The 26822-nt window shown below is 31.6% G+C and overlaps 2 protein-coding genes across 10 annotated transcripts in view; one reads left to right on the forward strand and one right to left on the reverse strand.

Annotated features, from left to right (window-relative positions):
- Rbp6 (RNA-binding protein 6) overlaps window positions 1-26822 on the forward strand; it is a 752769-nt gene that overhangs the window by 192077 nt on the left and 533870 nt on the right. The gene's annotated exons all lie outside the window — the stretch shown is intronic.
- On the reverse strand, window positions 5778-6411 carry LOC143190993 (uncharacterized). Its single transcript, XM_076395627.1, has one exon. It carries the CDS (start codon window positions 6289-6291, stop codon window positions 5863-5865), a length of 429 nt encoding a protein of 142 aa, XP_076251742.1. The 5' UTR covers window positions 6292-6411; the 3' UTR covers window positions 5778-5862.

A 26822-nucleotide genomic window follows, 5' to 3' on the forward strand; every position in this document is an offset into this window, starting at 1 on the left:
TTTTTTCACCTTCTTTAAAACCCCCGGCGCGACCATCCCGGCAATAAACCAGTCTCGAACGTAATCGCGACCATGCAAGCAATTTCCAAAAAATTTCCATGCTCAAACTTAACCGGATATTTTAAATTTCAATGCAGAAATTATTCAAAAGTTGGAGGCGTCGTTCGGGCCACGCAGCTCCCCAACTTTTTAGATTCTTAAAACAAACACTAACACAATAAACGTTATAAAGCATTCTCTTCCGTGTTCCGATGTCGAGTACAGTTTTATTAAAACTTTTTTAATACATAAATACATACATTTTAAGGTAAGCGGGTCCGCTGCTATGGTGGTGTTATAAGATTTCTTCGCAAACTCGCTTGCTTTGGAGTTTTTAAATTAAAAATGTGTGGAGTTAAAGAAAGGACACCAACTTTTCATATTTTAAACTACCTCTATAAACATCCGAAGCACTAGAGATATCACTAATTTAGTACATTTAACTTTTATAAAATTTATTTGGCCAATAGTTGTAGTTAGAAACACTTTTTATGATATTGTGCTAAACAAGTTCTGAAACCTCCTAATAGCACCTCTAAATAGTTTTATTTATTTACTATTTATTAATAGTCGTTGCCGACTACCCTACAATTTGTCTTTACAGTAACTTAAATCTAAATATATATTTAGGAAAACCCATTATAGGCCCTTAGTATCTGGTGTAATAATGTGTATATATTAGCAAAGCTATTTTTCTATTAAATACACCTCACTACACTACACTATACAAGACCAATTGATTTAATTCTTTCGAGTCCTGTTATTTTAGTTGTTATACTTCAATTTTAACATGAGAATAGAGTCTCTTCTCATGGGGCCTCCGTGCGATTTTTTTGATTCCCTGAGTGATAGTCGGCTTCTGAAGGTATCGGTGTGAGTAATCTGGGTGTCAATTTATTCTACAATACTTCTTAGAACTTTGTTTTGGAAACTTGTACATATATATATATATATATATATATATATATATATATATATATATATCTGTTATAATTGAATTCCGCATGTCCATATAGGTTTCAATACTTGCTTGTATCAAGCAATTTAAAATTAATTTAAATACATTATCGTATATTTAAACTCTAGTTCTTTCCTTTTCTTTTTTACATATTCATTTCAGCGAAATTTTGCATCGAGATTCGTTCCAAGATACTTGGTGTTGTTGCTATATAGAATTATAGTATTATTTATTGTTGTTGGTGCTTATGCGATTATTGTACTTGAACTTTCGTTAATTTTTATTTTCCAGATTTTGTTCCACTTATTCATCATGTCACTTCCCTATTGTAATATTTGTGTGGCTTCTTCCTTATTGTCTCCGATAGCAGGAATCACAGTATCATCAGCAAATTTAGCCATCATGATATTTGCCATTTTTGATATATCACATGAATAGTATGGGTAAATAATACGTGGCTCCAATTCACCTCTTTGTGGTGCACCTGTTCTAGCTTGTTTTATTGTACAGTATACTGTGTCTTATTTAACTCTAAATATTCTGGCTGCAATGTAAGATTTTAATAGTTCAGTGTTTTGTTTCGGTAACAGTTTCATTAACATGCGCAGTTGCATAAATCCTTAGTAGAATCCTTACTTCTATATTTTTTAAGAAGTATATGAACAATCTTGTATTTAATGAGTTATGCGCAATAACTACCGCTACCGAAAATCAACATTCGATGTCAAAAGTCTCCTAATGAGTTTATTCCACTCGATGCTGCATTTATAAATTTTGCATTGCTTTTGGTTTTGTCATCTACCTTCATTTCCATTAAATATCGTAATATATTAACTTCGTATTTCCTAGAATATTCAGTTCAGAAAATTATAAGATAATGCACTGGAAATATTTAGATGTGTAAAGGCATTTTAAGTATATTAATATTTCTATAAAACCTGCAGAAATTTGAAACCTGAATCCCCTGAAAATCTCCTTTTCTTTCTTCTTTTTAATTAGGTATACTGAAGAATTTTCTGCTGACATAATATCAGTAGTAGTAATTTAATATGTTTAAACATTAAAAATATGAATATATTTTAACTCTTTAATATGTTGAGTAGTGCTTAATAATGACTAATACCTAATTTTTAATAGAATGAGTTACAGAAAATCTTTGCGGAAGTATCCACAACAAAAATTGTTGCAGTGTAAATACATTTTTTAGGGGAATGCTTTAAAAGCGTAGATGCTGGTTGTTCGGTATTTCACTAAAAGCGACAATTGAAATTTCTTACATCTTGTGAAAGTCAGGTTTGATATTTCTTATTTCGTAAAAGAGCGAGAATAACTAAAGTTTCGCTGAAAATAACAATATTTGTATTATAATATACTTAGAGAATTTCAGAGGTTTAAACGAAACTGGATATTATATCAATATACAAATAATCTTTACTTTACTCCTAACCTATTATGGTGCTTTCATTAAGCCACCCTTATCTACATCACAAATATAACTAATATTTTATTGTATTAATAATTATAGAAGCAAAACATGGACTAAATGAACTTTTAGCAACATTTTCATCTGCTATTTTATTCTATAATAGCTAGCGAAGAGTGCACCAAGTCAAAACGTATAGTTTGCTTATTTACTTTTTGACGGCTATTTAAGCAATCAAGCATCAGCAAGGATATCGACGTTTTAATATGACGTTTAAATTCTTGTTCTATACGTCAATCTCTTTTAATATTACCCTGAAGGTGAATTTTCATTATTGGTTCGACATAAAACACTGCTCTTCAAGGCTGTCCTTAAGGATTGTCAATCGAACTACTTTTGGGTCTGTGTTTCTGCGATATTAGCTTTACAATACTGGACTTGTAAAATACTCAATGTTTAACCTAACTGTATCAAGTGTTACTGGTAATTATATATAACAATATTAGACCAAAAAACACATAAATATAAGATAAAACATATACAGTAAATATAGAAAAGAGATAAACAGAAAGTAAGCCTTGTAAAATGTTGCAAAACATCGGCAAATCATATAATTCTTCAGGTACGCACTAGACGTGACTTCTTTGATTCTTTTTTAACATACCATAACATTTAACTATATATCTTTTTCTATATCATATGCAACTTCAATGGTAATATTATAACAAATTAAGATTATAATAATATCATCAGTTCTTGTTACATCAACCAATCTTTTACAATGTTATCTTGAAATGTTACAAAATGTTTGTAAATCATTAGTCAACTTTCAATCACGGTTATATTTAACATTATATAAAACTGAAAGCCTTGGTTAAAATTATCAAAGTGTTTTCATCAAAAAATCGACATAGAGTCCCCCTCTTCAAGGATATTTATTATTGAGGCGTGTCGATCCAACCCCTGTTGGGTCGGTTGAAATTATTATTGACGGTCGCCGGTCGAAAAACGGCTTCCAGAATTCCGCGGCGCGAAATTCGCCCGCCAAACAAAACGACGTTCCGCTTCATTAGAAACTTCTTAATGAAAATTACGTTTCGTCGAGCGAGAAGGAGACAGATCGAGCAACCGGTCCTTTTTAAATTAAACACAGCGGAGTTTATTTGTTCATAATTATTTCTGCTGCAAGTCGGCACTTATCCGCTGAAGTGTAATTTACCTAAATGTATTTTGCATTTCGCCGTGTTTTTATTCCGAAATCTTTTCGCTCCGTAAGGAAGGAACCAACTTTAATTGCTTGTTCTCCGGGCTTTCTATGCACTAGAATAATTGCTGGAACTATGCGGATAACTCGAATAAAACGAGTCGCCGTTTCCATATCTTTTCAAACCTCTCGCTTTATATATATCTCATTTCTTAATAGAAAACTTGTTATTTTTGTGCCTAACGCGAATTAAATTGTTCCTAAAAATAATAAATTCATTTTAGGTTTGATGAATGACTGATGAATTGGAATTTTTTATATAGATCTTCATGTCTTTCCATCCGTGATATTTTTGATAAACATGCGAAGTATCTTTGTAAGCAACTGTTAAGCAGTATAATATAATTGTTATATGCGATGTTATTGACTTTATAAAATAATACTTTATTATTTAGTATAATGGTGTTATTTAGTTTACACAAACGCTAGTGATGAAACGTTCAAAAATCCATTCCCGGTCTGCATTACTTTTATTGTTTAATTTGAAATCTGCTGTGTAAGACTATCATGACTTGTTTGAAACCTTGCTACGAAACTGATACTGATATTGCTACGTCACATCTCAGTTACAGGGTCTGAAAAGTTAAAAGACAATACATTACAATACCTACTGGATGAAAGACGAACGAAATCGAAATCAAATTTTCTAAGAACTTTCAGATGGTTGATGAATCAACTGTTTCAAGGCATTTACATTATGCAAAAGGGCATGGCATGTTCGGTTCAACATGGCGGTTTCTTTGGTTTCCAAACAAAAAAGAAAAAAATTCCTGTGGTATATTATAACTGTCGATGAGAAGCGAATCAAGATGTCAAGGGCATAAAGTAATGGATTAGTCCGGGTAAGCCATCTACTTCATGGCTTGCTTGGGTTGTATTAAGATTTTGGAATTGAATAACAGCAGGCTACAAATTGCAACTTGTAAAAACCGTGAAAAAATAATTCCGTGAACAAAATAAGGACGGGTGTACGTGTTAATTATATTAAAATACTTTTTTTTAATTCGAGGACATTGATATATATTAAGTGAGACTATGTATAATCATATATATGAGTATAGCTCAGTATAATTTCCATTTAAGTTATTGATAAATTAACAAAAATACAGAAAATCTACGAAAACTATAAAACACCTGATCTGATTTCATTTGCAATATCCTGAACCAGAGTACCATTATAAAATTATAAAATCGTTATAATTTTCACTGAATATTTTAATACCCCAATTTTCAAAAATAAATCATATAAACAATAGACATGAGACAATCAGTTCTAATATTTATTGATCTAAATAAATGAAGAAAGAAGAAAGAATAACCTAAATTGTTTAAACATGTTTCTTATTGTAATATAGCAATCTACGGACTAAAAATGGCACAATCCCTAAGATTACCAATATTTATTAAAAATTATTAAATATTTATAAAAATTACCAATAAGAAAATATACATTAAGGTAATCGTACGTAATTAAAATGTAAGTTATCGTACGCATCAACCTAACTCATTTAATGTGTTTTTCTATCGCATTTCACTTTAGAAAGTATTTTATGAGCGTTAAGGATTCGAACAAATGCCTTATTTTAAATTTATTTGGATTTGCTTTATAAGCATTAACTTAAAATTTTTGATTTATTAATTAGCTTTTAGCCAAAATATGCAATATTAAGTTGTCATTTAATTTAAATTTTCTAAATTAGTATACTGTGAATAAACTGCAAAATTATATTGCTTTAAATCTTGTAAAAACAATGTGACATATTTTTTCTTCACTAAATTAAATTCAAAAACTAATTTCAGAACTTACTACATATTCTGGATGACAGTCTTGAAATGTTTAAATAGTAAACAGTCGTTAATAAATCGACAGGTAGTAGTTACAATTTTTCAATGAAGAAACTAAAATTGTTTCTGAGTCTTTTTGTTATCTATGCCAATGGTGGAAAAAGGGTAGGCGATACCGGTCAAATGCCACTAATATCGGCAAATCATATACTTTTCAGTTATGAACCTTCACTTACCTTCAATAAATATTTCAAGATAGTATGATACCAATTAACTTTAATGTATAAAAGAGTAATACTATAACAGAATTAAGCATACAAACGATACGTTTTATTTGTTGAAAAAGATATACATATCACTACAAAATTTTCTTTTAAAATAAGCAGAGCTCTTTTAACGCCAAGCTCGTCTCCTTGATCGCCTTCGACGGCTTTTTGATCGCCGACGTCTACCTCTTTTTGCCTCTACGATACAGTCAGCCTCGCTGTCAGAAGAAACCGACCTTGTACGACTACGACCACGCCTTCTTCTACGACCCCTACGGGATTTTCTACGACGACGACGACCTCTGCGAGCTGCTTGTTTCGCCAGCGCGCAATACGGTTCTTTCTCGTGTTTGGTCATAGATCTCCAAATTTCTGCTCCTTTCGTAGTGATTTCGATTGGCGTAAGACCTTGTGTTCTTTTTCTCATTTCGCGTAAGAAATTCAAGAAGGGATTCTTGGTGACTCGACCAGTCTTATGTACACCTCTTCCATCTCGTCGGTTGTTGATGGGGTTGTTGGCGTTTTTAGATTTACTGGAACTGCGTTGTTTCACCATTTTCCACTTTACTCTTACAATTTAATTTTATTTGCGAAATTTACCACATTATAATAATTTTTCTTCGTTTTTCCTTCCGGGATGATGTGTCAAAAATTTGCGACATGTATGTCATGTTTATTTGGAAATTCATCTATTTTCACAGCATCCTTACTTTTTAAACAATGATCTATTACCTTGGCAACTGTAACCTTTTTCGCTCATATAAGGATCTTAATATGAGGAGTATATAGAATGGAATCATAGAGTAATATATAGAGTGTTAACTTAATACAAATAATTCCAGAATTGCTTTGCGTGGTCTCAGCAAGAAGGCGCTGAGAACCTCATTTCGCTGAATTTCATTGGTTAGTTTAGATTACCATTACAGGCACCTAAAATATTTTTAGGAGAGCACTTCATTGGCCGACGATTTCATACGCATCACGTGACTAACTTCTGACGTCACATTCCGCTGACCAATTAAATTTCAAATAAAACCAAAATTTAATTTTTCAAAACCATTTATTGGTATAAAATTCCATATGAATACAAATATTATACAATATCAAAAAGCTAAAATATAAGTATATAATGAATATAGATGGCTGAAATCTAATTTAAAACCTAAAATATCTCGTGGAAAATAGTAATCAAAATTGTCTATAGCTCTTTTTCCCTATTGCATATTACTTTAGCGCTATCAATTCAAAAAGATGTATTATATTCTGTAGAGGTGTAGATGTAAGATGTATTATTCAAAATGTTTCTATCTTTTTGTTCCCTCATACTGAAAGCAGAACAGCTCTAAGTCTGTGTCTGAGAACATCTTGTTCACCACAAAAATGTATTGAGGCAATTTACTATTATATTTACAATGTTTTTGCGAAAATTATGGAGTGGATAATTACAACTGTTAAATCGTATGATATACGTCAGAATGGAGATAACATAACAAAGTAATACTTTAAAGAACAGAAACAGAAAATTAAAATGTATGATATATATAATATTAACATTATTATTATATACACTCTTATTAACAATATAATAAATCAGGAATGATAATTTCTTGTCTATAAACTCAAGAGAAGACCAAGGAAGACCTTGTTAGTCTACAAATTGTATTATACTATTTTGTATTAATGTATTTTATTAACATCCTTATTGAAAAGGTTAGCTCGGTAAAGAAGTCTTACGACACAATTTTAATATAATATCTTTATATTAAAATTTTATTATTTAAATTTTAATATATATAAGTATCTTGACCAATATACATTTGTGTCAGGTAAATGAATCCCTTCAAAATAATTAGGTTTTTAATTGATGGCACTTTACAAACAACTTTATAAACGGTAACAAAATCTGTTCGTGTAGTATAATCACATTTACCTTCAATATTATTTTGCCATCGCCCCATCTGGGCACATTTTCTGTTTCAACTATGTGTAATATTTTCATGATATCTTCTGTTATATTTCTGTAGATAATACGTACCAGGTAAGGCAATGCTAAGTCACACTCACATCCTTAATCTAGCTAACTTGGGTTGTTTCTTGCAATCTGGTTTTTTATTTCCGCGCATACACTGGATACACAACGCTTTTGAGGATGAAGATACATTATAATCAAATAATAGTGATTATCTTTAAGACACAAAACTGCTAATTGTATTTTATGTCAGACACAAAAATGGTGACCTAAATAAACTGAAATAAATAATTGCGTTATTGAAATGAGCCAATAAAATGCCTTTGTAGCACAATTCAAATAATGAACCAATCAAAAAAATCGTCTCACAGCCAACGTTGAATGAACCACACAATGCATTTCCTCGGTTTCCCCTAATTAAGTAAAACCTCTATATATACTTTATCAATGGAATCTTCCATATAGAGCCTAAAATTGCTCCTATATAGAGCTAAAAATTGTCAACAGAGGACGCGAATAACTTTGGCAGGAGATTTAAAACTATTTTAGTTAAAAGCTACTGATATATGAATGAAATAATTTGAAAATATATTAAAAATACTATATAATCTTATAATTTATTTAAAACTTATATTAAATTGGTATAATATTAATTGGGATACAAACTGCTCATTCAACATCAATGAAATTTCTATAAAAATATTTCATACGAAGGTATATTCAAAAGGTCTAGCCGAAAAGTTACGTATATTTTTTTAGCTTTAGATACAACAAAATATAATATAGTATATATTTTATTTTTAAAATATCGTTTCTGAACTTTGTAGTTCACCAAAACCTACAACAATTTATTATTTATCTAATTACAATTTTTTTTAATTATGCTGATGCACGGTTAACCAAATATAATTGAGATAATTTGTTATATCTATTATTTGCTACCCGATGCTGCGGTACATAATTTTGGTGTTATAGAAAAGCCGATATATTGCATGTTTGCTATTAGATTAAAATGTGCTCCTGGATCCATTAACTAGTGTAAACTAGTAAAAATCAGTAGAAAATAACATTTAATATATTTTAGTTCAATTTCGAAACTTCCAATCTACTTAATCTACCTTTAAAAGAAAATTATTTGTATTTTTTATTGTTTTTACAACTTCATTTTTGACTCATGTAGTCGGGACAACTTTTGGTAATTCTAATGGCAGTTGATGCAAATGCAAATTCTTATCGACTATTAAAGCCAAAGGTATAATATTATGTATGTAAATTAAAGCGTGTACATCGATCTTGATAAAAGACATTCGCTTGTACAGTGAAATTCCTTTTCTCTCTCTAAAATGACAAAAAAAACTATAAATTTCTGGGAGACTGTCTTAAGCTTGCTAATATATCGAATATATAAATAGCCCTCTAAGAAATGATTCTGACTAGAAATTTGAAAAAAAAACAAAGCTAAACATCAATAAATAATGTTGCTGGTTTTATACTATATCCGTGACCATTGGTGGCAACTCTGCAGTAAACTTGATTCGAGTTTCCATATGGAGGTTTCACTTCTAGATACTTTATATTATGTTGCATATACATATTTTATAAATTATAAATTATCTACTCTCGTAAAATGGTTACAGAGAATTAGGAAGAATGCATAGAATTAAGTATTGTTTATTGCAATAGTGTATGAACTGCTGGTATACTAATCAGCAATATAAAACATATATAAGCATATATAAAATAAATTCAACGAACACTCATATGAAATGAGATATATATACCAAAAAAGAAATATAAACAAAAGAGTACAGAAAGTCGTTAGTTACAATGTAAACATCAGCGAGAAAAGCGTCCACTCTCCAAATCCCACTAGTGTTTTAAATTTTCGCGAAAATACAAAATCCCGAACTGGTCGCATACCTCATATGGAATTTCCTCAGTTCCGTTTCCGCTTTGCACTCTGCCCGATATAAACGCTCGTCCAGGGATGAGGCGGCCGTATTTAAAAAGATGAATGGTCCCATTCAGTTGATTCACTTATCTGGGAGGAGTCGCAATCTTGGGTCCGCACGCGGTATATATTCGCCGAAAAATCCTCTGTCACCGTTACCCGAATAATTTGTGACTAGTACATATGGCTGGATGCTATAAGATTTACTTTGACCCAGTTTATCAGGATGCGCTAGGCTGAAACAGTGATTAGTACGGTTTTAACCTTTTACTAATTTAGTGTAATGTACAAGGATTTTTGTTCATACACACAGTATATATAACGTTAAATTCTAAGGATAATTCAATTCTTGTACAAATTTCAAAATACAAATTAGGTCTTTTAGTACCAAGAAAATGTGACTTCTTCGAGTTATATTGCTCTGGTTCTATTGCGATGTCATTACGTTTATTTAAATTTAAGAACATTGTTTAAGCTTACGAAAATTATAATGTTTTTTCTTTTATATAGTTTAGGGTTCTAACCTATTAGACTATTTCACTCTTTTGGTAATATTTGTGACGTACGAAAATAGTTATGACTTGAGACGATATAAGATATTGCTTGTATTGAATGTCTGAAGAAGCTAAGTCAAGACAAAAAATTCATTGAGCAAACAGAAAACACTTGCCTAGCAATAAGGATGTCTCATCAGCTCATTGTCGAGTAATCCAAAGACTAGACGAAAGGTGTCACAAGTTAGATTTGTTAGAGGACCCCTTATAGTGGTTGTAACCATAAACTTCAAGAAAGCCCTAGATCGTGGAATTTTCAAGAATTCCTTAAGAGTCCATAACATACGTGTTCTATCGGCGTGAAAAGTTTCTAGCTGGAAGAGTTTCCGAAACCAACCTTCCCAGTCGCCACCAAGAACCCAAGGGAGGAGCTTCAGCGATAAAACACAGTGCATCGAGAACGAGAATCAGAACTGAATAAAGAATTTTGCAACATAATTAAAGAGTTACAGGACGAAGGACCGAAACAATAAAATGTCAATGAGTCGAGAATGGCAGAATTAAAATAGCAAAATAGTAATAGAATTAGTCCAAGAATATGAACTACGAAACAGTCAAGAGAATCAAAATTTAATCAGGGTTAAGAAGAAAAGGTATCAACAATGAAAGTTAAGAATCAAGAATAATAGAATTGTTATCTCAAATCAATCAGACGATTTATATCAAAGTCATTTCTATCCAATTCATAATACTTTCACCTTTTATTTCGATCGATTTAACATCTTTGGTTGTATATATTTTTATATTATTCATTTAAATAAACAAACTCGCTTTTCTACATTAATTTTCGCAAAGAAGAAGGAAAATAATTTGTATTTAATTTTTAATATTGTTTTATGTTCTTTGCAACTCAACAGGTTCCTTAAATTTTGATGAGGTACAATTGCAGTTTTATCATTAACTGATCAATTGTATTTGAAATGAGTTAACTAAATCGCGAATATTCACATTTTACCTAATATAGATAAAAATCACTAAAGTTCAATTTTCTTTTTGTAACGTCTTTATTAGATACGCTTAGTACAATCTTAATTTACAATTAATTTATTACTACTTTTCCTATGTACTTGAATTAATTAACAAGCAAGAGGAGTGCTAGAAATTACATCAATATGTATTCCTCAATTATAAAATTATAATTATTTATTAATTATTAACTTGTAGCTATAGTTTACACTAAATGTATACACTTTATATAAGTTCGTATGGTTTTGTTCGCTTCAATCTCCTGACATCCTGCGCGCTGTCCAGCAGTTGTATTGTTTCCACATTAGTATGATTTAGTAATCTTCTTTCGTGTTTCAAGGCGAAATCTTCGATAACTTGGCAAATCCATTTGATTTCCAGGTCATCGTGCAGTTCTTCGTTGGTTACATAGCGATAGGCATTGGTAATCAATCGAAGAACCTTGTTTTGACCAACCCCATATTTGCACCCCATAGGTCCAAATTGGCTTCATAATTGTATTATAGATTAACCTCTTTGAGATTAGATCAAGTTGAGATTATCTTCCGACTAACCAGTATAGTTGTTTTATTTTGGTTCTAATGTGTTTTGATTTTTGTCTAACATGATGTTTCCAATTTAATCTACCGTCAAGATGGATTCCAAGGTATTTATCTGATTCTGCTTGAAGAATCGGACATCCATAGGTTGATATAATTAAGTTTTTATTATTTCGCCTCAATGCAAAATTAACGTGGACAGATTTGGAGTTATTAAGTTGAATTTTCCAATCTTTCGTCCATTTGTAGATTTTGTTGACTGCCACTTGCACTTTTTCTATTGCCCTAGGCAGAGATATATCTGCCATTACTTGCCAAAATAATTGGGTCGTTAGCAAAGGTTCCAAGTAGTGTTTCTTTTGTTCATTGAATATCAGCAGTGTAGAGCAGATACAGGAGAGGTCCTAAGACGCTACCTTGTGGAAGTCCAGCCGAAATTGTTTTAAATGTCGAAAACGCCATTTCGTGCGATACTTTAAATTTTCTTCCGAATAAATATGAGTCCAGTAATTGACAATAGTTACGCAGAAACAATTTGCTCATCTTACAGATTAATCCCAAATGCCAAACCCGATCAAAAGCTTGTGAGATCCAGAAATATTGCAGAGCAGTATTTGTTTTTCTGAAACGCTCTTTCAATAGCCGCAGTTACTCTGTGCGCTTGATCGATTGTTGAATGGTGATTTTGAAAACCAAACTGGAAATCTGGTAGTGTTACCAAATGTTTAACACGTTTAAATCTGCAAGTTTGTCAGGTTTTTTTGAGCATAATCATTTGTGCCACCTTAAAGCATTCTGGGACATGCTTCAGCCTTATGCATTAAATATATATGTCAACATGATGATTGCTTTTCGTGGCAGTTCTTTCAATAATCCAGCTGAAATGTCATCTATACCAGATACCTTTTTAGGATTGAGGTTATCAATTTCAGTGGCAACTTCTGGTGGAGAAATTAGATTTAGATCTACATCGGATTTATAAATAGGAGATGTATCCATGGTAGATTCTATATCATTAGGTTGAAATATGTTAGCTAGTATTGTGCGAACAATTCAGCTTTTACTTAAGTTCAAATGAATCAAAAAATCGTACTCAATCTATTGAACAGATTAAACCCAAATCAAAGAGTGTTTTAAAGTCAATCAATGAAATATACTTTAGCCTAAATGTATGGAAACCAAGGAATATAAAACTTTGCAAGGAACGGCATTGATTTTATAATGTATATATAATTAACTATATGAGGCTTACTATTATTTGGTCTAAGTAACATTTCTATTTGATCTATCGATTTCCTGGACTTATTTCATTGTCATCGTCCGCCATTGTGGACAGTCGGCCACACTCCTCGGTTCTTGTTAATTCAAAGTTAGTCTCCTATTTTTCAGATCGCTCTATTAAATCTTCACCCATGCCTTTTCTTAAGCTGCTCGCTGCAACTTCAGTCCAAAAAGTTTATTAGCAGATTATTTACAAAACAAATGTAGGATTTCTAAAAATACAGATATCAATATAAAGCAGAAAAGCACAAATGTTTGGTAGACGTAATATGAAGTTGATAAATTATACAAGTATAGATATTATTTTTGTAAAAACAATGTGACTAAGTCTGTCTGTGTTAAAGAAAATTATTAGTCAGCTCAGTAATGGTCAAATAAGAGAAAATCTTATTTTGGTATAGCGTTATTTGCCAAAGGCTACTCTTGGACTTATATGTTCGATGATAAGGAAAACGATATGTAGATGATTGGAGGAGAAAATCGTAGAACAATTTCCTATAGACTAGTGTATTCGAAATCTCGTAAGTAGTTTAGCTTTTTATGAACCAAATCAGCAAAAGGATGTAAATATCCTGTTATAAGGAGAAAAGGTCATTAGAAAAAGAACTCAGGAGCCCTGTCAATAAAATATGTAGATATACAAACAAAACGTTTTTATTTCAAGACCATTAACACTAAGATTTTGTTTTGACAATACCATAAATTTATTAACGCCTACGACGTCTCCTTGATCGTTTTCGACGACTCTTTGATCGCCTTCTGCCTCGTCTAGCTTCTATGACACTATCTATCTGACTGTCAGAAGAAGCTGACCTGCGACGGCTACGTCCACGTCTTCGCCTACGACCTCTTCGGGATTTTCGACGACGGCGACCTCTTCGAGCCACTTGTTTGGCCAATGCGCAGTATGGTTCCTTTTCATTCTTAGACATAGTTCTCCAGATCTCGGCTCCTTTCGACGATAACTCCATAGGTGTAAGGCCTTGGGTTTTCTTTCGCATCTCTCGCAGAAAATTTAAAAAGGGATTACTGGTAATACGTCCAGCTTTATGCATGCCTCTTCCATCGCGTCTGACGGTAACATTGCTGTTGGCGTTTTTACTGCTGCTGGAACTGCGTTGCTTCACCATTTTCCCACCCCCTCTAACACAAATTTTAGTACATTTGGAAGTTTTACCACATTTTATTAATTTTTTAATCCTTATATTTCCGGACTAATTGTTAAAAAAAACTAATGTCACAATGTTTGGAAATTCATCTATTTTCACAGCATACTGACTTTTAACAATAATATGTTATCATGGTGATACATTTATATTTTTTAATCATGTCACGTCAATGTCAATTTTTGTTGCAATATTTTGACACAACATTTTTTCCTACTGATAATCTAAATAATTATATAGAGCACATTTATTGTATTTGAACTAATCGTTTTATAGCATACCATAGACAATTTATTTTTGATGTATATAATATATATCTTGGAATCCTTGATATCTCTTATATAGTGAAGTTAGTTGTGTCCTTAGAGTTATAGTTTCATGGGTAGTTTTATTTAAAATTAAAATGGAAATAGTAAACAATAGGAAATAGAACAAGCTGTTATACTGACAATATTGACGGTAATTTAACAGAAGTTTTTTACCTTGAAATTGAATAATTTAAAACATACGGAATGTTTTTATTAATTTAATTGAATTAATAATTGTATAAAAACATTTATCAGTGTAGTTTTAATTTTGTTCCAAGACCAAGAAAGTGGCTTAGCTATATTATTATTATTGTATCCAATCTTATTTTGAAACGATATGGTGAAACTATCAGTTATCATAACATCATAGAAACAATATTAATTGAATTTGACAATACAATTAAACCTATTTCATAATTTTAATATTTAATTTTAGATTGTCCTCTATCAGTTCTCATATAACTATGATAATGTAATTTTATTTCTGAGTAGGCAATTTTAAGTACCATATCATCATCACCATACGTTCTTGGCATTTGGAGGGAACTGAAATCAAATTACTGCTACGCTTTTTGCTTATTATAATATTATTTTGTGTATTCGTATAATAGTTTGAATATCTGGTAGTTTTCAAAATGCATAACATATGCTACTATATATTACTGATAGAAATAGGCAGACATGTTGTCGTCAAGGAAAGCAAGGAATCAACCGCTTGGCTCCAGGGACCGTTTTCAAAGGTTATTATTAATACTATAGTAAGCTCAGTTTAGTATTTGGACCTACAGCATGTCTAAATAGCTCTTAATTGACTAATAATTGGGTATTGTAAATTAACGTACTCTCATTTGATATTAAGAAGCTCCTCTCTAACACGCAACCACTGTGGAGTTGAAAAATTTCATGTAGCCTATGTACAGCACTTTGTGTCTAACAATTTAGATAGTCTTCAAATTCTTTCAGAAGATGTAGTCGTTAACCTAACTAAAGAATATGTTTTGAACTGACTATAAAAATTGTCTCTTTTCAACATAACAGTAGATGTAGCTATAAAAAAAGATATTTGAAAAAGATGACATTTGATGACATTTAATCCAGTCCATCTTATGTTCGCTGATGATGGAGTTATATTTATTCACCCAGATGTTAACGCACCATTTTTTACAACGAGAATTTTTTACGACTAATAACCAGAACTATGTTGCTTGAGAATTAATGAAGAAAGATCAAAGAATTGATAATTAACATATCGTCGACTATTGTAACGGCATAAGGTTAGAGAAATGCGGGCTTCAAAAAATGTACAGTCAAGTTATCTTTGCCATGTTTATTTTACTAATTCTTTTGGCTCTTAGAACTGTCTAGGAGATTATAAATGAAGCCATTAGGTAAAGAAGTAACAAATAGTGCACAGTTGAGGGACGATCTAGATTTCAATCGTTTGGATATGTCTATTAAATGAAAAGTGAACTAAATTCTTAAGATAATGAGGCGATTTCTGTGATTAAATCACTTTTGGGATTGAATATTCTGCAACAGAGACAGCGGCATTGAAAAACTCACAACGAGCAGTTCCAAATAGGATCCAGATCCAGATCCATATCGGAACGATCTATTAAATATGATATTAATACTGCCTCAGGTTTAGAACCCAGGTAAAACCCTTCCTATTGAGTCATATATGGAGACATAACCCCAAACATCTCAAAGAGGGATTACAAGTATCAAATTATTTTCATTGTACACTCAAATTGAGTTACATTATTTTTGGCTACATTTACATTTTAATGCATTCATATTTACCATCATATTAAGCATTGAAGCCTCTATACTGATATTCATAGTGAGTTCTTAAAGGCAATATTAGGAAGACCTTGAGGGGAGACGAATTCGATTCCTTTCTCATCAGGTCTCCGTGTGTGTAGGACACATCTCTACCAATTACCGGCCTTATTAAATTAGATAAAGCGCTCCTCTACCGTTCCACCATCGAAATAAGAGCTTGTTGGTTTTAAATTTTCGCGACGGCGTTCCGAATTTCGGAAAACAAGTTATCTGAAAACACGAAACGCCCGTTATACCCGACTGTATACATATTTCTCATAGCGTTTCCGTATTTCCCCCACCGTTTCAGTTTAAACTTCCCGTTCCCGTTTGTGGATAATATAAATTTAGGGTTTCGGATGGAATATCCACGGTTAAAAAGATGTATGAGAATTTAAGTTGTCGAGGATATTGGTTAAATAGAGGCATGGAATAATAGGACGGAAGGTTATTTGAAAATCGGTCGAGAAAGGGAATTTTCTCGGTTTTCGAACAGATATTTAAGCAATTTTACTGATTGTAGGGTTTCGTGCCTGAATTATTCATGCCCTGACGTCAATTAATGACTTACTTTGATAGCTATATGAATGTTATGTAACGTTAGTCTATTTTAGTTATCTATATAACAAAACGCTTCCTTTTTAACCGACTTCGAAATAGGAGGAGGTTCTATATCCAGCTGTATATTTTTGCAAATGTATGTTCGCCGATTTCTCCCTTAATTATGAACCGATTTTCAAAATTATTTTTTTATTCGAAAGAATGTACTTCCGAGATGGTCCTATTGGAACCAAATAGGGATATATTGGGGAAGGGGGGGGGATTTGTTAATCGAGGGAAACGCTCAAATTTTAAAGGCGCGTACAAAGTTTTTTATCTAAAATAATCAGATATTTATGTATAATGTTATTGTTGCCCAAACAATACAAAAATAATAATAAAATTTGGTCACATATAGACAAAATTAAGTTAGGAACAAAACCAATTTAATTTGTTGCTCGACATCAGCTTCAAAGTGATTAGTTGGTAGTAGTTAAAATAATATTGTAAATAAATAATTAAGTGTAAGTAGGTATTAAGCTAAATTTCGTGTATATATTGGAATATAAAGTACGTGTAATAGATAAGTTAAATAAGTTTTTTGTTTATTTTTATTTAGTTATTGCAACGATTATTATGTACATCTCAATTTTCTTTTGATGTTGCAGTGAAACAATCATTCATTTCTCACTGCATATCTGTATATTCATGCTGTCCGTGACTAGCACTACTTTACTTTATTATATATGAATTCTTTAGCAATTATCTTTATAAAAGTATATAAAAATATATAGATAAACCAGTTAGAAAGTAAATCATGATAACGGCATAATTCCTGATGATTTTGGTGAGCACTAATTACTTAATTAACATATAAAATTCTTAATAACATAAAAGTTTTACTTCAGAAAATCTGACATCTCACTGATCATTCCACTTTATGATGCTGACTCAATAGCTGCGTCAAATATATAGTTTGTAGCGTCGTCCTATAGGAATTGCATGCCATTTAGGTCCATATTGTTCAATTTGACGTGATGATAAAATCTGTAAAATCCGTAGCAAACGTTACTTTTTGTCTATGCAGTCAGTATAGCTTGGCCAAACTCCTGAGATTTGGTGTCGTTCAATATAGAGCAGTTATTATTATTATTTATATTATAATGTTTATATTTTTCGAAGATATCTTTGGCTCATGATACATATTTAAATAACAAAAGCTTGAACGCGCTGCTCAACTTTATATCTTGTTAAGGTAGCTTATTGATTGGATGATAGGCAATTTATAAATGTTAGCCATATGTCATATTGCCTTTCGGCTTTAGGCCTTCGCCAATGCCACGAGAATCCTCCGGTATTGCAAGTAGAATACACTGCCTCCACTCAGCTCTCCTCGAAGCCATTACATTTCTCCTTAATTTTACCACATTTAAGAAACTAGATAAGCTCCCTGTCTGTCGTACCATCATGTCTTACTACTCATTACCCTATCAGATATTCGAATACTTTCCCGCAAATTATTATTTATATCCTATATTTTCTGTCCACTGTTAAAGAAAGAATTAACCCCTTTCCAAATTGACTATTCCCCTTAATTTAATCCATCAAGATTTCGGTCAGGTCCTACTGAAGGTAAAACCCTTCCTGGCCTGCGGTACCAGAGATTTAGGACTGATACACGTACTATCGGTATATATTCCCTTTAATCATCAAAACTTCCCATTCAATTTTTCTCTATAGGCTAGATGATAGAAAATATTGATTAGTACTAATAATATACTATAGACAAATTATTAAAATTGTATTTATTTTAAAATTAAAAGTGGGATTACTAAGATTTTGACAAATTTTAAAAATTAGCCATGTCAAATTAAAAACCAATCAGAAGCGCTACTAAACATTTACGTCTCTTGCCGTTTCCTAGCTATCATTTTCTCAATCCAACCTTTAAACTTTTTAGCGCGCTTCGATTTTATTTAGATTATTTATCTGATATTTCACAGTTTAAAAATTGGTTTTGTACTACAAATGGAAACAAAAATATAAACGAAAATATTAAACACTTGGAATTTATCAACGCAAATAACTTAAATTTTCCAAGAATCGATTCGTCGATAGTCACTGTAATGTGAGACTGTAGCTGCAATAATAATTTTAAAAAGAAAATATAATTCTCTGCAAATAAAAAATCTGAGTTTAGGCACGCTTTAACATATTAAGTTATCCTATAAATTCTTAAACTCTATCTCTGCTTAGTTTCTTTTACTTTATTTGACTTCAGTGACAACATTTGTGTTCACACAATGTCCAAGTACGTAAGTATTGTTGTAAGTGTTTAACATATCTATTTGACATGGGTCATATTTTTCTTTGTTTTTTTTTATGAAATATGGTCGTTTAGTAGTGAATAGTAGTGAGTATTTAATGAGATCAGTTAGAACCACATTTTTTTCTATTTGGTTGGAAATCAAATTTTGTAGGAATATATATTGACTTCATGCACTTTTTCATAACCAAACCCATCACATTATATTAAATAAATTGTTTCATATTATTTGGCAACTGAAAAAGAGGAAAATTGTTAAGGACATATACACAATAAACAAAACAAATGACGCCGAACCTCAAATGTTATCCATAGGGTTATTTATCTGGATTTTACTTTAATTACACTCTAGACATAATTTAAAGTACTTAAATTAGTAAATAGTTATATTAGAATGGTATGTCTGCTGTGAATAAATTATCGATGTCCAAATTGTACCAGTTTCTTCGGGCCTTACAAGACTTAACTACATTTCTCTAACATGTTTCTGACTTGGAATCAAAATACACAACGTCATCACACCATTGATACAAATTAGAATGTTTTTATAACGCAAAATTATTACAATAATGTATAATATGTCATATATATAAATATACACACGTACAGTACAACCGAAATAACTACGTCATGAGCAGATTTGGAGTGTTATGTAAATTATCATAAAGTAATTGTTCAAAAATGGTCATCTAACCTATTGTTGCCAAAGCATTAAAGATGGTATGGTAAATATTGTCGTCATGGAAGACAACGTTTTTCCACTTCCAACCAATTTTGACCGATTGGTTTTTAAATCGATTGCCTCAATTGTTTTACCATTTATTTTAGATTTAGAACACAACGACATGACGATAGCATTTTTAAAATAATTTCTATTAATTTTCTATTATTTGATAATCCACCTCTTATTCGTACCGCAATTACATTCGTCTTCAATCAAATTACTATTTGGATTTCGGACTCATTAAGTCGGGAACAGAAATGCTAAGAATCCCAAGGAACCCTTAATATACGTGCTTATTATACCTCTACACCTAAGAGGCGAGACCGACCCCCGAGAACCCTAGCGAGGGGCTAGGCCGAAGGCGCGAGGTCGACGCCGCCCTTCATTAATGACTTTAAAATTAGGAGGCGTATAGGCTAGAGTGTGTAAAATTTAATAAAATATCCGTCGACGGGAAAGATCTTAGAAATTTGGAAAGTAATTTTGTTATCTGGGAGAAATAGCGGTATTAATTAGTAATCTAGGTTTAGAAGGGTTGGGTTAGGAAATTAATTTAGTTGTAAGATATAATCGGTAGGCATGTCATTGGCGAAAAAATACAAAATGAATATTTTCCAATTAGCCTTTACAAAAAAAAATTAGCGGACGTCCTTTTCGCTTTTTGTTCTCAAGAATATTTAAATCGGTAAGACCTATATATATAATTGTATCCCTTTATGATAATATCAATATTATCCTTTATCAAAAATTCTTGATTGTGATGATTTTAATTTCCCTTATCGAAATCTGCTTTTCGTTATCCATTCATCATTGTTATCCTTTTTATATTAAGAATCAAAAGGAAATTCAGATTTCAATAGTTTCGATATAGTCATTGAATACAGAGTGAATCCCTTCTTTACAAACGTTGGGAAGATTTAGGTTAATATTATTGGGAGTGATCCGAAAAATCTAAATTTCTAGTGTTGGACGTAATGGATATACAGGAGATGGACAAAAGAATATAAACACCTGACACAATAAAATATATTACAATACACAATATTTATTAATAGTCACCATTTGAGCCACCATTTTCATTTAAAGCAACTGTTATTCTTGGTTCTAAAACATACGCCAATTGCTCCAGTGATATTCGAGATGGAAATCTAATCCTCTGTTCTAAAGCTCCCTATATCAGTTCCATTATGTTGAGGTAAAACGATAGTCCTGATCAGGAAATATGTTTGATATTATTCTGATGTTTCTCAAACCAAGAGTAAACCTTTTTAGTTGTATGGCATGATAGAGTTTGGAGACATAATAATAACTTTATCATTATATTGTTATATTATCATTATATTGTTTATCATATATGTTATTTATATTATATCTTCAAGTAAAAATAGCAGAAATCCGGCCATTGACATGAATGAGGGACGATCAGTTTAATGCTACGATGTTGCTGCTCAAATCATAATGGAACACCTCATGTTTGATTGTAGAAAGTAGGTTACTTGTATGCTTTTTTGGAGTTTTCCTTAGATAAACCCAGCCACATTCTTCCAATCGTCATGTGTCCTGGTTTTGTGATCGTTGTATCACTTATTTCGTAGCTTAGTGTGGGCTTCGATCAATGTTAGCTTTGTGAAATTTCTACTGTTTTTATTTAAATAGTATTACTTAAGTAAGTATTGAGTTCGACATAGTAAAAATAGGAGTTGAAAAGGTAATAATAGCTTTACAATATATTTTATTTTATTTCAGGTTTTAAAATATTAAAAGTATTTCTGCAAATTTGCTTCACCTCATTTTGTGGTGAATCATATTATTTTTTTATATATATATTTGTATACTTATATAAGCAGCAAATTTTTTGATGCAAAAACTTATTTTTAACTTTATTTTAGATTTTCTATCGATGAAATATATTGGCTGTAAAAATGTGTCATATTAATTGCTCAAGAATATCAAAAGGTTAGCTTTTAGCAGATCACATAGAGTGGGTTACTTTCAGAGAACTAACCAAAAATACTGGTAACTATAAATAAATCGTAGAAAAACCCTTTCTTTTTTTAAAGCTCTTAAAATCTTGATTAATTTCCTGGATAAACTAGTTCTTAAATTTTGTTTTCTAAATCAGCTCCAGTCCGAATATTTTTACATAGTATAAAAATGCATATATACTATTCTGAAGATATCACTATCAAATGTCAGACGTCAAACTTTCTTACTGAAAATGTCAGCTATTGATTGACAACTATTGAATTAAAATTATTAGTAAGGCTCAAAATATCACCTCCGTTGCCTTGGTTTTTATTATAGTACTCAAAAGCTATATAATATTAAATATTTTCCTTGTATTTTGCATATTTGATTTTGAAAATTTCTATAATATTTATAGCCACAAATAATCTATAAAATCCTTATTTTACAAAAAATTTAACGAATTTATATTAAACATTCGTTTTGTTCTAATTGAAACTGTTGCGCTTCGTATAGGCTTCTATAAATTAATAAACATATTACATTTAAATGGAAGCAATTTATTCGCAACGTATTGCGTAACGAATTCATATTTACAGCAAAGAGTTTTAATAAAATAAATGGTATAATTTTGTAGATAACTCTATTTTGTAGTGGTTTAATGTTGGTTATATGCCAGATTGTATTACGCGCTACTTTCATTTTTGGCGTTAAATAAATAATTCTCCAACATGGTAACCGCCACACAAATTAATAGAGTTAGTTCGGGCCTTGAAATATTAATAAAGTTGAAATTCAAATTTATGTTGGGTTATTTTTGAAATTATGAATACCTTTGTGGCGATATTGAGATATGTCGAATTTTATATGTTACAATAGCGGTATATAAAATACCAACAATATTATCCCAGATATAGAACACATTAGACGTGATAGCAGCGACAACCAGTAAACGAAGTTCTGGCATCCCGAAGACGTTTATCTCGGATATAATTGAGAGATATTTTGGATGATTCAGTTACCATCGTTCGGTTCAGATATGCCAAGAATTATCACTGTTTAATTTCATTTTAACTCCATTCATCGAGCTATAACCCCCAAACATTGTTACCTTAATTATTTTTAGAGCCGTGTTTTGCTACTAATGCATCACAGATTTTATTCAAAACTTTGGAAACATTATTTCCATTATTCATAAAATGTCTGAAATTTCACAGAATTTCCATTCATCTATATACCAATATTGGAATTTCTGAATATTGGGTTTTAGTAAATAATTGAAGGCCAGAAATACGTCCTATCACGAGGCGAGAATTCCGTATAAGATTATGAAAGCGATACAAGAGACAGAACCAACTGCATCTATTAGACAGTACTCATTTTTGTTATGAATTGTTGATATGAGTGGCTCTCTGACTAGAGCAATGCTTTTCCAAAATCAAAATTGATGTATATTATAACAATAACGACTTGAATAAGAAGTATTTGGGATGAGCAATACAGGAGAAGAAAGTGGCATCTACCGCTGTAATAATAACATAAATCGCCTAAGCTACGGAAGCTTTTGCTTCTCTAAGATGGTTCGTGTGAAAGAGAGAAAATATTATAATCCGGACTAAAATAACACATCTTTCGAACGCTTATCTTACGAAACTTTCTCTATGGCTCCCAATCTTCAACACTGTTACAGTTTTTGAGATCTTGTTAGAAGTGAAGTAAGTCATCTAAGATGCGACAATCAGTGCACAATTGGAGAACAAATTCAGAGACGTAAATTGCAGTGGTTTGGACACGTCTATCGACTGAATATGAACGAATTCGCCACATACTTCTGTGGAAAATCTACCTTTACTACTTTACACAGTCCAAAATTATAGAAAGAGATCAGAAAAACAGGAGAATAACATGTTCTGGGGATAGAACAGCTGCGGTCGACCGCCAACTGTGGCGAGATTTAATGAAGAATGTTCGAAGTCTGACGGCATCAACAGCAGCGTATTGGTTGAAAAATAGACACTCCTCCAAGTGGTCGCATGGATTAATAATATTAGTGAAAATATGGCAAAATTAAAAAGTAGATACATTCCTCTAGTTGCTGGACTTCAGCTTCGAAAGAAAACGAAGACGAAGAAAACGAAGCAAATTCAGCTTCGTTCAGAGCTGGTGGCAAAAACTCCCAAAGACATTTTGAAGTGGAGTTCTGCACTTAGATTCAAAAAAAAAATCAAGGCTTCTTGTGGCTGTTATTAGCTTTAGCGTATTAAACTTAAGACTTAATTAAGATCAGCTTTACTAAACAGTATTAGTCCAACGACCAAAAAACACATGATACCTAATTTCAATTATAATGTATGTCAATTGTTAATCGGTTTTTCATATATTTTACCGAAATCGATATATTTCGACTTTATAACACATAATCGAAGAGTACTCGAACATTTACGTTAACAATGGATTCATGATCAAAGAATTAGTCAACAGTATTTGAGAATTATACACTCTTCTAGATTTAATGATAATTTTAGGTCATTAAAATAATATATTCGTAATATTAAATTGTTAAACCGCCCAACTCTAAATTAATAATTTCATATAATTCTTTTGCAAGAACCGTTTAAAATCGGATTATTTATAATAAATTAATTAGCTTATTTTTTAATTCAAGCTTAACAATCGTGGCACCCCGTTGATCCGTGTGTGTTTGAACGTGAGCTTTAAAATAAACAGTGGCAAAGTTCAATAAGGGCGCGATATTACGAAGGTGCTAATGTGCAGGACGAGCCCGTAGGTGACGAACGCAGTTTGAATTGATTGTTTGTTGACAAAACAAACCTTTCATTAAAACACACAGACACACACATAAGCTTCAGGCACAATCTAGCTTAATAGATAACGTTAAAATAATCTTTCAAGCTTTATTACTAGCTAGACATCGATTTTCATTCGATTCATAATTTTTATAACTATGATTTATATTTTATTTATGTATGTTATTTAATATCTCATGTGATCTATTAGTATTCCATTGTTATTATACTAACTAAACCCAATTAATACTGAAAGTATAGTCCTACTAGCTCGAAGAATTTAATTGTGTATATTTAAGTTAATATAATGTAATGTTATTATAATGTATAAGTAATGTTATTATATAGTAATTGTATTATACAAAGAAAGAAGGGACGACTTTTTGTACGGTTATACAAAGCGCCACTGATATATTTTATCTATTAGATAACAGACCCTTCCCACTTGTTCACCATTCAAATAGTCCAAATTAAAACATATGGCCTTTATACATTTATACATCATTATACAGAAGGCCGCGATAGTCAGGTCCGTAGAGGTATTTAATACCTCCCTCCGAATAAAACAGCCAGAGGGATGTACGTGGTCTTTGTCCCGTCCGGAACTTATAGTTGCCTCTACCTGTGCTCCCCAGTTTGTCTTTGAAGTGTACTATCCTCCTATTGAATTGTCTTCCAAATTAACTAATCAGTGACTCCAGATTCCAATGGTCCACGGCTAAGAAACTGAGCTAAAACAATCCGCTTTTGGTGGGCGTTCACGCTAAACTGCAAGCTTCTGTCGAAAATTCGAGTAGACTATGTTAATTTACAGCAACTTCAGTCCGCCTTCGGTTGCCGTGCACTTTGATTTTGTTGTGCATATGACGGGATTCACGGACTAGGGATATTTTTCAAAGCTTGAATATTTCTTCAATCTTCTTTTTTCTGTCTTCAATCCACCTTTTGTGGCCTTATAGCTTCAGTTGCAATACTTTTGACTGAACTTCACTTAATTACACCAAGGTATACGTCGAGTAACAGCCCAAAGATTGCCTCTCTATTTTCTTGATAATTAATTTGATTCGGGTTAACTGTGAATTCAAAGGAGAACAGCTTTATGACCTTGCCGGAGCCTCCCCACTGCGCCAGTTATAAAATGTGAAAGGGTGTTAAATATACAAAAAATGTGTCAGTTTTTGTTCAAATACTTAGTTACATATTGAATCATAATCTGGAGCCTTCTTGATACTGGTATGTTTCTGGATTTCTTTCACAATGTTGTTACGTATCCAGCAGTAGGGTGAGGTGGAAAAGAAATTGCTAAATATTCAGGAAATAATTGCGTTTTCTCGTTATGTTTTATTCCCACTCTCGATTTTCTTGTACCGCTTTCAAAAGAAAATGATCCGTTTCTTGATCATCTATAAAATTCTCTACAAATACAGAAAATTATTTTTTATTTAAGTTGATACAGTTTCATCAACTGATTTCTTTTTTTGTCATTTTTTCTTATTTTGCCATGAGTTCTCTAATTGATTTTTAACATTTTATCCCTAGTGTTTTTATTTTTGATATTTGGGTATTATTTCCCCTGCTGCATTTTGCAAAATTACCACAAACAATTCTGTTTCCGTATACAGTTATTCAGTTATTTTCAGCGGAACATGCAGATTAATATTTTCTTCTGCGTCCGCTTTAAATCCGCTCTCGTACGTCGATTTATATTTCAGTGATCTTAGTCTACTTTTCTTGAAATTTAAAATCTCAATACAACCGACGAAGGGGATCCCATACACTAAATAAATGCGACTATCAGAGGGTTTATGAAAATATGAGATAAAATATCATAATATCTCTATTAACTTATATTGTACAATATTTATAAGCCTAAACTAATAAGGAATACTATTCAATTCTAAATCTCCAATTCTAATATCCTACTAGAAAATATAATGTTCTCAATCTCAATCATATTAATTTCTATTACTAGTTTCTGAAAATCAACGCTCAGACCAATATAGACAGATCCCAAACTAACACTATAATGACTTTTTATAAAAATATCCTATTATGAGGTGATATCCTATGACAAACGATGTTTTTAGTCCTTTTACAAGAAAGAAAATAAATAGCTTACTTCAAGGAACCTTTTTCTATGGGGCGGGGGTGTAGTCCAGGTGAATGT

This window comes from Rhynchophorus ferrugineus, unplaced genomic scaffold, assembly GCF_030347505.1.
Source record: "Rhynchophorus ferrugineus isolate W39M unplaced genomic scaffold, kcgeb_rfMv2 rfM2, whole genome shotgun sequence".
NCBI lineage: Eukaryota > Metazoa > Arthropoda > Insecta > Coleoptera > Curculionidae > Rhynchophorus > Rhynchophorus ferrugineus.